Source organism: Melopsittacus undulatus, chromosome 12 (genome assembly GCF_012275295.1).
Source record: "Melopsittacus undulatus isolate bMelUnd1 chromosome 12, bMelUnd1.mat.Z, whole genome shotgun sequence".
Classification (NCBI taxonomy): domain Eukaryota; kingdom Metazoa; phylum Chordata; class Aves; order Psittaciformes; family Psittaculidae; genus Melopsittacus; species Melopsittacus undulatus.
This window is the reverse complement of record NC_047538.1, coordinates 4,089,402-4,101,577: the sequence shown is the minus strand read 5'-3', so window position 1 is coordinate 4,101,577 and position 12,176 is coordinate 4,089,402. Positions and strand designations below refer to the sequence as shown.

The 12,176-nt window shown below is 51.3% G+C and overlaps 1 protein-coding gene across 2 annotated transcripts in view; it reads right to left on the bottom strand.

The window, feature by feature from the left end:
* Positions 1–12,176, bottom strand: part of EPHB2 (EPH receptor B2) — a 103,165-nt gene that overhangs the window by 30,064 nt on the left and 60,925 nt on the right. For both annotated transcript variants that reach the window (XM_034068196.1, XM_034068197.1), the window contains exons 4-5: positions 5,567–5,722; positions 4,659–4,994 (exon numbers count right to left, since the gene is read on the bottom strand). In XM_034068196.1, coding sequence (XP_033924087.1) covers positions 4,659–4,994; positions 5,567–5,722 — 492 coding nt within the window. The remainder of the gene's footprint in view (positions 1–4,658; positions 4,995–5,566; positions 5,723–12,176) is intronic.

The following is a 12,176-nucleotide window of genomic DNA, read 5'->3' as shown; positions in this document are numbered from 1 at the left end:
GCTGCTCCTGATGGGTTTATCAGGAAAGCGTATGGGTTTCCTCTGTCACACACTAGCTTGTATTCACACTGTATTAGGTGTTTATGGCTCTTTTTGGCTCTGTTTGCAGCCAAGAGCCTCAGCCATCAGAGTAAACCCTTCCTTCTCATCCCATGTGACACAAGAGTCGCTCCCAAAAGGAATAGGCTCCCAAAAACCTGGATGTTCTTTCCTCCATCACTCTGGATATTCCAGAGCCCAGGGCTCTTTCCTCCCTTTCTCAGATCACAAAAGCCACAGTCTGCTATCAACAGGTACCCTACCCATGCGCTATTTATGTCACCCCTGCCCAAGGAGCCCTTTCACTTGGTGACTTTCCCAGGGCACTCAGCCAGCCACAGTGTGGATGGGGCCTGCAAATCCTCACAGCATCAAGATTCCCCCCCCCATCCTTCCTCAAAGAATGGCCAAAACTTAGCAAGCAGGGGCTGTGTGTTGTCACCAGCAAGAGGGTTGAAACTTGGCTTGGCTTTCAATTAGTCAAGTGTCATTATCCTGACTGCTGGGCCATGTTCAGCTCCTTAACCCTTGGCTTCTCTCCTATGCCTTCCCTCTTGGGATGCTGGCGTGGCTCTCAACCACACTCTTGGCATAGATCTTTTGTACTGGGATGGCTGAGAAAAGGCTTTTTAGTGGAACCCGATCTTTGAGCAATGGGCTACTAAATGGGGTGGCTTTTCTTTAGCCACATCATGGTCCCTTACAACTGGCTGTGTCAGATGGCAAGTAGAGCGTGAGTTGGGAAATGCACAGCATGGAGCTGGAGGTCAAGAAGATGCCTGCTCAGAAGAGCAAGGAGAAAACACAACCTGGTCTCAGAGGTGACAAAAGGTATCTCATAGGAAGGCAGAGGAGACCATGCAGAGTTTGCTGGAAGGAGTATATTCCAGTTGGCTGAAGACCGAGGGGTGGGCAAAGAGGTGGTGGGAAGAGGATGCTTATTGCAAGCTCTTCTTATTCCTGTTCTGTTGGTCCCAGTCTTTTCTGATCTTCTATCTTGTAAGAAAGGAAGCATCACACCTCCTGTTCTAACAAAAACCTGCCCTTGGGATGTTAAACACCTTTGGTCTTTATAGGACACTCACTGCAAGAGAAAGGTCCAGGAAATCTGCCTCCAAGCACAGGTTGGTGTTGGCTGCTTCCTTTTGACCAGCCTTCTAAGAAGAGAGCTGGCCTGTCCCTCAGGGCTCCTCTCTGCACCATGGTACCTGGACTGCTCCCTCTTTTGTTGATGGGACCGAAATGATGAGTCTAAGGCCAGCATCAACTTGAGCAATGAAGAACATGAGGAAATGGGTTGAGAAGGAACTTGAGGGGATCCAGCCAAGGGTGACCATGACAACTGGAGAGAGCTGGCCTGATAATGAAGACATTAAGGGTGAATTTAATCACAGCTACAACTGCTTAGAGCTCCATTAAAAGAGGGTGGAAGCTCACTCTTCCCAGCAGGGGCAGGTGATGCAACAAGGGGCACCAGCCACAAATCAGGCTGGAAATTAAGCCAAGTCTTTCCCGGGAAGGTGACTTGAATCCTGAGAGAAGTGAAGGTTTCCAAAACCCAGCTAGGAAAAGCTACAGCAGATCTACTGTTGGTGATAGTCCCACTGCAAACAGGAGGGTGAAGCAAAGACCCAAGATGTCCCTTCCACAAAACCTGATGGGATCCCATGCCCCGAATGAGGCATGGCAGCATGACTTTGTGGCTCAGCATCAGCATCATCTGCATCACATGAAATTAGTTTTAACCAATTATTAGAGACCTGGAAAATTACATAAAAACATGGCTGCCAAATTGTTCATAAAGTGTCCAAAATGGTAAAATTGGGAATGAAAACTCCTGTGCGGAGCAATAATCACAGCTCCATGGCTGGGCTCATGAGAACAATTACAAGGTTGTGCTTGGGTTTGGAAACCAAAATGTAGATCTTGCTTCCAGAATGGGACACTGCATAGAGGGAAGCAACGTTTGAAGGCAACAAGACAGCAGCCACCAGGGAGGTAAAGACCTGCCTGCATGGCTAAGTGAGGCAGCCCTTTACACTTGGATGTGCGAAGGGAACAGTGAGACCAGCAAGGGCAGCAGTTTACCTGCAGCAGAGCTGCTATGGAGTACAACATCTAATTCAAAACATTATGATGAAGAATAAAGAAGTTTCCACAAAGTTCCACGTTCTGGAAAGCCGCCTCATAGGAAGAAAGGATGATTCAGTTTGGTCTAATTATGCCTTAATATCCATTGATAGAAGCCACCCACCACCTGCGTCTACATGAGGACGAATGTCCTAATGCAACCCCACACAGCTAAATAAGTTAAGCTGATGTAAAGGCCAGTATCAGTGAAATCCAGACCTTGTTGGAGAGGGGTGCAGCAGTAGTGACCACAGCCATCCTTCTCTGGAAGAACAAGGTGAATGGTGTCTCACCTTCTGGATCCTCGGTTTACCTTTCAGGATGACAGTCACCACCACACCTCCAGCCACACTCAGCAGGTGCCTACTGGCTGCTCTGTTCCCTTACTTTGCATTTCTTACTCTCTCACAGCAGCTTTATCCTGATACGCTGAAGAATTTGTGATGGCTGAAGGTGCTGATGCTGGTGATGTGACATCCCTCCTCAGTCCTGAACTCACTGAGCACGGGTGGTGGCCCAACTATGATGCATTTATCCCTTGGTGAACCTCAGCAATTCAGCCTTGCTTTAACCCATGACATCCCATCATGCATTAAGTCCATCTCTTCCTGAGATGGAGCTCCAGATGGCTGCTCAACCCAAAGCAAAGGCAGAGGGAGGCTGTAATGCCTCTTCCCCAGGCCCATCCCTTCCCTCTGCAGCTTTCCTCTCCCCACAACACCCTTCATTCTCCTGTCCCAGCCCTGCTTTTGTGTCTGCAGCTTCTCTTACCAACTGCTAATGATCTACATCAAGGCTGCCAGGCAGTGCTGAGTGTAAGCAGAAGAATTCAGATCCTCTAATTACAGAGGAATTAGCGAGCAGACAGTTACTGTTTAGTGCTAATGAATAGATACATTAAGAGAGACATCACACAGGCTGAGAAGTGTGAGCCCTGGTAATAAAGGAGTGTCAAACAAGGAAAACACAAGGAGGAGGATCCAGGGGACTGAGAAGGATTCACATGCAACTCAGCTCTGCTTTTGCTAATGTGGAAGTAGCCACAGGCAGTACATGAAGGCAACAAGCACACCATACAACTGCAAAATGCAAAACCTGAGCATTCAGTAACTCATCTGGAGGTGTGCAGAGCTCCTTCCCATCCCCAGGTAGCATTGCACCCACTCCATCCCCATCAGCCATAGAATCATAGAATAGTTAGGGCTGGAAAGGACCTTAAGATCATCCAGTTCCAACCTGCAACAGGTCACCATCCCAGACCATCTCCTCTCTCCTCATAGTGTGGGATGTGCTCCTGCTCGCAGGTAAACCACGGTTCAATGCTATGCTAAATCTGCCTTCAGGGCTTCTGATATGGGATTGAAAACACTGACCCTGGGTCTCCCCAGCTAACTTGAGATCAGAGGTCACTCTGATGCTTCATGGGTGACCAAGATATGTTTGCAGGTTTACCTCTGTCTTGGCACTCTGCATGCCCAACCAAGTGATGCCCATCTGCACCACTGTGGCTGCTTAACCCCACACCACACACATTGTGTGCTCTGCAGCTAGTACACACCATGGTCTCCAGGCAATTCAGTGCAAATGCAGTCATTCACAACGGCCAAATTCAGTCTTAAAGGGCAGCCTGGGGCATGTTCATACAACCCCACACGTCTGCTGCAGTGCTCAGAGAGACCACAGGAACTTGTTTTCTCCCACACATGCTTGTACCTTATTGACTTGCTTCCACCATCCAGAGTAAGCAAAGCCCCAGTGTGTGCTCCAGCTCCAGATGGCTTCCAGGTGGGCTGTGGAGAGCAGCCTCTGACCAGCAGCATCCTGGGGCATCCCAGCACCAGCAGAGCTGCTGCAGCCACCCTGACACATCCCTTCCCCCAGCAAAACCACCTTGCACAGGAGGAGCATAGCAATCCCCCATGCCAGCACAGAGCTGCAGACCCCAAATGAAACCCTTCCAGCTCTGCTGCTTGTGGTCTTCCCCAAGGTGACTCTGCAGCGGCACAGGACCTGGGGCAGACCTCCAGATGGTCATCATGCATCTCCATCTCCCAGCTCCACTGCTGTGCAGCTTGCCTTTGCTTTCACAGCCTGCCTTGGCTTTCTTTGCAGTCAGAACAGAGATTGCAGCTTGTGTCAAAATGATGGAGCTAATGTTACCTTCCCTCCTTAAGAAACAGCAGCAGCAGGGGCTGCAGCAACGCTACCAGCAACAGCGAGCACTGCAGCTGTGTCTGCAACACACCCCATCTTTTCACTGAAACCAAGAGGTGTTTTCCACACCTCAGGCTTGGGCTTCACCCAGAAACTGCCCATGCAGTTTGGTCATTACCAACCTGCGGAGCAAGAAACACCATGCCCCATCTCACCCCATCTCTTCAAGGTCTGCTCACCCCATAGGGTTTCACCCACTACCTCTCAAGCAGGAGACTGCTGCTGACCACCTCTTCCTGGAGAGGTCTGCTGGGAGACACAGGGCCAGGTCTTACCAGCCTGGTTGGTGGTGATGTTCACTGATGCAAACTGCGGGGAGAAGGGGCTCTGGTCGGTGACACCATTCACTGCCTGGATCTCGAAGGTGTACTGGGTATGGGCCAGCAGGTCACTGATGTAGATGCGGGGCTCCGTCAGGCCCAGCTGGCGTGGGGCGAACTGCACGTTGTCCCCACAGCGTGTGCATGCCCCACGGCCAGAGCCGCAGCTCTTGCAGATGATGTTGTAGACCAGGTCCTCCCGGCCCCCCGAGTCTCGTGGTGGGGTCCACTCCAGCATCAGAGATGTCTCGTTCACACTGGAGATGACGGCCTGGGGGGCAGATGGGATAGCTGTAAAGGGAATAGACAGAAAGATGTAAGAGCCAGAGTGCTGCTCATCACTATAGGACCACCTGCACCCCCTCCTCTTCCCCATCCCTGGACAGGACTCTGAAGTGGGCATGCACTGAGCTGGATGCTTCTCTTGGTGTTAGGGATGTGCAGCAAGATGGATACCCAAAGGCAAAAGTGGGAACAAAACCTGTCCTCCTAACCCAGGCTGATGTGATTATGTGGCATCCCTGGCAAACTTCACCAGTTATTTTTTATTGCATTCCTGATTTCTGGCCTTTGCACTCATGTCCTTCGTGCCAAGGTGCAGGTGGTCTCATCTGAGTACAGCCCTACAGTGAAGTCATCCCACTTCCTAGAACAGCACAAAACAACCCATCCCTTCTGCACATGCAGCTCCCCTGTCCCAAAGGAAGAAAGACCCATGTCTGCAAGGCTCCTCTGGACAAGGTGATCTGAGCCCCCATAACTCCTCCAAAACCCCACTGAGGCAGATGCCTTTGACTGATGAGCATCTCCTTTCCCAGCCACCTGCAGCCCCCCCACCCCAAGGCTGCCTAGAGCTCACATACTGGTGCACGGCATGTCGATGGGATCGGCATCTGCCCGGTAATATCCATTCCGGCACACGCAGTTCGTGGCCCCTTCTGAAGTCGTCCGGCTGTTAATGGGGCAATGGACGCATCCTTCATCGCCTTGGCTCGCCTTAAATGTCCCCGACGGGCAGCCTGGAAGAGAACCAAGAGCAGTGGTGAGGATCGGGGATGCCCAGAGCCTGGCGGTGCTGCCAGGAAACACCCTCTGGGGCTCTGCAGAGTCCGAAGCCAAAACTGACAAATTGAAGTGAACAAAGTGGAGAAGGAGCAGCTGGTTTCCAGGCACTGAGGAGGCAGGAGTGCTGCCTGCGCTGCCTGCAGACAGCAGGTCCACACGCAGACATCTCCTCCTGCTATTCCCCTATGAATGCAAAGGGGATTTTGAGCCATTGCCACCTAAGATGCAAGCGGTGGTACCAAGTCAGACCATGGTCACCAACAGGGGCCACCCAAGGAGAAGGGCACAATCACAGAATCATAGAATCACATGCATTGGCCATGATACCTCCCCCGCCTCCAACAGCCTATAGCCTATATAGCATTTCTAAGAGGCAGGCTCTTTGCTTTTGTGGGATGTTTCTTCCACCGATTTTCCCAGTCCTTTCTTTATTCCATGCAAATGCTTGCATCCCTTTTATCCTGTCCACAGAGGTGCAATCACGGGCTGCATGAAGGAACTGCTGCCTTCTGCTTGGAAGCTGCCATTTCATTTGATGCAACTTCACACCTGCAGTGGCAATGAACACTCAATCACCATCCATCTTCTCCATGACCTCTAGGATTGCACAAATCTCTGTCATGCCTCAAGCAAGCTGCATAACAACATTCACTATTTTATTCTCTACTCTTTTCCCATCATTAAGTGTCCAAATTATTCTTTAACCACCAATGTATCCACTGGACTACTCATTATAGCCCCAGGGTCTCATTCCTTAGAGACATTGAGCCAACTCAGCCCATCTCTGTGTGTGTTTGTGCAAAGTTTGGGGTTATTTTCTCCTATTTGCACCACCTCAAGCCTATTGAATTCCAATTACCTTCTCATTCCCTAGTCACACTGTCTCATAAGGTCCTTTTGCAACTCTCCACAACCAGCCTTTAGCTTCACTACTTGGTATCATAGCTAGAGTACCACTACTTGGTAGCAGCGTGCTAGAGCCTATCTCCACTGGGGCTCAGACCTCTAAACCACTCAGAGATAAAGAAGATGCTCCAGTAGCAATGGTAGCTCAAACATATGTGTGCAGCCATGCAGGGTTGGTGAGGATGGCATGGGGCATGCATTGCTGCCTACAGCAGATGAGTGTTGAAGGCTGGACCATGATGTGAAATACAGTATTAAGAGATATGGCACAGGTAGCTAAAACCATCACTGCAAAGCTTTACACACCACAAAGTCCATTGTGGGTCAGAGGATCACCAATGCCATAGCACAAGCTTGGCTCTAAGCATTTATCCACACGGCTCTCGGTGATTACTCTTTCTGCTGCTGTTCCTCTCCTATGCAGCACAAAGAGCCTGGGGGTTGGCAGGTGGTTTCTGCACTGAAACGAGTTAAACAAACTTCTCCTTCAGCTCCCTGCCAAGGTCTTCAGGAATGAGGAAGATCAGAGAAACAGCCTGGGAAACACAGGCACTCAGGGCTGCTGTAAGCAAGAGAAGGGCTCAGAAGTAGCTCTTTTTTTCCTTTGCAGGGAAAGAAAAAGAGAGGTCAGTTTTCACCTCCCTTCCTTCAAAATTATCTTGTGTTTCCAATGAGAAATGCTCTATAAAAATCACCATTAAGCTTTCCTGCTTGTAAAATGCTACCCTGCTTTCTACAGTCAAAGAGCTGCTGAAAACCTGGCTTCTCCTCATGTTCCTGGATGCCTCCACCCTCACTGTCCCCTACCAGCCATGCATTTGACTCTATTTCTGACCCTATTCCCAGCATGTCCCTTGGTACAGACCCATCTCAGAGGGTGTTAAGCTGTTGGGAGAGGTGATGGATGCATAGTTCTCCATTACAGAGAAGTGATGTTGGCTCTGTAGTGAAAATGGTAACAGGGTCCAGGTACTAATACTGGTTTTTGAAGCATGGTAAGACCAACACACATAATGGCCCTAGTGTGACATCCAGGGTGAAACACAAGGTCATTTGATCAAAGACATTTAAAGACACAGGCCTCTTTCAGCTTCTTCAGGCTTATTTTAAGAATAGCAACTTTCCTGTAAGGCAGTTTCTGCATCAAGACAGAGATAACAACAAACAAGTGACGCTGCTGAGGTTTAGTAACTGGCCCCAAGTGATAAAAACCACTCTCCAGATTTGGCCTGGCACAGGCCAATGGCTGCAGTTTAATACTTCTGCATCTTCTGCTCTCAGAGAAAACAGCTTTTAATTTGGAATCCACCCAATGTCTTGTTTCCAGAGTAAACAGCAAATCAAACCTGGAGTCTTCAGGCAGGGGCTAAACCCTCTCCTGTCTGAACAGCCTGGATGTTCCCATCACTTGCCGGAAGACATGAGGACACCTCAGTTTTCTGCCCCAGGTGGTGACAGCAGCTTCATGCTGCTTCTCCTTAGACCTACAATGAGGGTAGAGGCAGAGCATCCCTAGAAACTGCTGCTTGGGAAGAGGGAACTGAAACACTGAAAGCACAGAGATCTTTACTTTGTCAGAGCATCCTTCATCCCAGCAGGGTGACAGTGGTTTTGGCCCCATCACTGAAGCAGAGGGGACTGCAGCTTCCCACGTGGTGGGTCCCTGCATCTCCAGCACCAATCGGAGGATGCTAATAGGGGCTCACAGGAAACATATGGACCTTTAATTGCCTCACTGCTGCACACAGGCATGGATGGCTGCCTCACCAGAGCACAGCTTCGAGACAGCAGTGGGTTTGCTAAGAGCACTGGTAGCTCTCTCAAACAAGATTCCAAGCACCTCACCAGCACCAGGTGTCCTCATTTCCCACCCACCCACTCCCATGGCACAGAAGGGTGGTCATGCCTGGAAAGGCACATGCTTTGGGAAGGGAATGCCATGGACAGGAACCCATGAACAGTCCTCCCTCTCCTACAGGAGGACCACACCATGGATCTCGGAGGGAAGGCCACTTCCACAGCATCTGCTGCTGGAGACAGCACTGGCACGAGGCTTCCAGCCCTTGTTCCAACAGCACTGCCTACCCCACAGCAGCTTGGTAGAGAAAGACTCAGTCTGAAGGAAAAGCCTTTGATGCAATGTGCAAGAGGGGCCACCGAGGGGTTCACTGCCTTTCTCCAGCCAACTTAATCCAGTGTGAGCTGAGCAGGCTCCAATCTCCTCTGCATCAAAACCTGCCCTGGCCTTCAGAGCCCACCCCAGACCAGCTCTGCAAAGAGCTCAGAGCAAACAGCTCTCTTGCAATGGTTTCCGAAACGGCACCTTCAGTGTGCGCTAAAGGCTCCGAGGAAGGGCTCCCCTCTGCTCCCTCTGCCTGGCTTTTGTTCCTGCTGGCAGCAAGGCTCCTTCCACTTGAGCAAGGCGTTTTTAACGGCTGATGGAAAACAGGCAGCCCTGGCTCTGTCAGTTGGGATCTGCCAAGAGTCTTAAACCCCCAACCTTATCTCCCAGCTGCCTCTCTTCTCCCTCGGGGCTGGAAGCAGGGGGCAGGCAGGCTGGCGCTGCAGCCTCACATTGGCAGCATCCCTGGCGCTGGATTCCTCAGCCACATCCTGCCTCTCGCCCTCCCTGCTCCCACTGGCATCCAAATCACACCGCAAACCATACACAAGCCTCTGGCCACGCGCCACGGGACTCCCCCTGCACTGACCCCAAGCCAAGTGGGTGACAGAGATCTGCTCCAGGAGCAGTGTGGCCAGCACATCGAGGGAGGTGTTTTCCCCCTGTCAGGCACCGGGGATGCTGCTTCAGCTCTTTTGTGGTTGCCCAGTTCAAGGGCAGTATGAGGAATGAGAGGCCAGTATCAAATGGCCAGCCCTGGGACACAGGGCTTACAAGGAGAGGTGCAAAGATGGCTTACCTGGGGGAAGGGGAGCAATGAACTGCAGCTGTCTGGGGGCAGATGCAAAGAAGACGGACACAAACACTTCTCTGCATCAAAGGACAAGGACCACAAGTTCAGAAGGAGCATAGGGAAAAGCTCCTTTTCCAAAGGATGGTGAAGGTCACAGTGGTGCATCTCCTTCCTTGCAGGAGAGTCAGCTAAACACTGTGGCTGTCTTGAGCTAATGCTGGTGGCAGTCCTGCTGCAAGTGGGAGGCTGGATCTCATACCACAGATCCTCCTCCACCAGCATTTCTAGGTCTCTACTGCTCATGCTGTGTGTGAGGGTACTTATGATGCTGTCCAGTGCAGAAGGTTATGTCCAAACAGCTGCTTCCTTTCATCAACCATGCCCTTCTTCTTGCAATTTGAGGTGGATGTTGTAATAACATAGTCACTTTTCCTATATTCTTCCCATATTCTGCCCCTCACACCTTGACCCTTGGTTTAAGTTCTGCATGCAAATGGGGTCTCATTTTGTCTCACCTGCAGAAGTTGCCCATTCTCTGCTTATTCCTATCCCCAGGCCCTCACACAATGGTGTTTGTTACCTTAGCAGGAGTCTGGCCTCTGTACCACCCAAAGGAACAATGCTGCCCATTGCCTTTTGGATCTGCTTGCACTTCAACCATGGCATCTTCAGCCTGGACATCATAGTGCTGGAGGGAAGAAGACTCAATCCTGCCTTGCAAGGCTGCAGTGTAGGAGGCAGGCAGTAAAACCCAAGCTCCTTGGCCTTCACATTGGAGTTGGCTGCTAGAGAGGATCTTGGGACCTCCAGGTGCCACATCTCTGCACTCATCCTTCCTACTTTCCCTCCTGATAAATGCAATTAACAGCCTACACTGTTACCTCATACTTGAGATAAGCAATTAATCCCATTGCCAGGTGCTGTTACTGCCAGCAATTCTGACAGCATTTGGAGAGCAGAGGATAGAAACACAGAAGGGAAAACAGGGTTAAACAAGATTAACCAAAGGGGAATGTGCTCAGCCGAGTTCTGCAATGTGGATTAAAGAGTTGTCAGTAAAGGAAGTCACAATACACATGTTCATGATTAACCCCATCATTCTCCCCAGGATACAAATCGAAGCAGATGACACAGGCCTGCAAAACATCCTCCAGTTACTTGGGGCTTTAGACAGGTCTCTATGCCATTGACTGGACCAACCTCCTGCACCTCACCAGCAAATGGAAATCAGCTGGGTCCCATCACCTCACAGCACACAGGTACCACCTCACAGGCAGTGATGCCAGGACTCCAAACCCAACATCCCCTCTCCACAGGTGCCAAGCAACCTCATCTTCCTCCTGGCTTCAGCCCAAGGCTCCTTCAGACACAACCCCCAGGCAGGGATTTCCATGCTGCACCTTGCCTGTCTGCAGCTAACCACCACCTGCATGATACAAGAGGTCATCCAACCATTCACTTGGTCCATGGGCACAGGGTCAGTGTGGGGCTGTGATGGGACCTTAGTACTGGGGTGTGACAGAAGTTTGGAGAGGACTGGGCAGAGTAATGCCCTGCTTTGGGAGCTCCCCAGCAGAGCATGCTGTAAAGCCCTGCAAGGGACAAACAGTCCCCAGCCTCCTCACCAGACTGTGCTCAGCCCAAATAAGCTCCAAAGACCAGGAAAACTGCATAGCCCTTCTGGACACCACAACACTGATGGTGGTCACCACAAACTGACCCTGCAGCACAGCCTGAGCCAAGGCAGTCACAGTTGCCTGCTCTCCAGCAAGAGCATCACCAGCCTGCCAGGGAGCAGCCTTATCCAAACCCTTGCAGCTCTCAACAGGGCTGAGCCCTTGGGCCAGGGGCTTCCCAGCAAATCCCCCTGCAGCTTCCCAGGGTTCACCAGGTCATGTCCCCATAGGCAGCCTCAGAATTGCAAGCAGCTGGCAAGGCAGATGCGGCACCAGTGGGATCCACACCTGCAGCCCCCTTGCCGACCGGCTCTGGGCGGCACATCCATCAGCAGGATGGGATTTGGCTGTCAGGGAAGCATGCCTGGAATTTCTTACCTGCCCGGTTAGCTCGGTTCAGCCTCCACAACCCATCACAGGGACTCTTAAAGAGAAATGGGAAGCTTTCCGACCCTACCTGAGCACTGGGGTACTGCCAACAGCATAGAATCACAGAATCCCAGACTGGTTTGGGTTGGAAAGAACTTTAAGACCATCCAGTTCCAACCCCTGCCACAGGCAGGGACCCCTTTCACTGGAGCAGCTGCTCCAAACCCCTGTGTCCAACCTGGCCTTGAACACTGCCAGGGATGGGGCAGCCACAGCTTCTCTGGGCACCCTGTGCCAGCGCCTCAGCACTCTCACAGGGAAGAGCTTCTGCCTTACCTCCAACCTGAACTTCCCCTGTTTCAGTTTGAACCCATCACCCCTTGTCCTATCACTGCAGTCCCTGATGAAGAGTCCCTCTCCAGCATCCTTGTAGTCCCCTTCAGACACTGGAAGCTGCTCTGAGGTCTCCACGCTGCTTCTCTTCTCCAGGCTGAACAGCCCCAACGTTCTCTGCCTGGCTCCATACAGGAGATGCTCCAGCC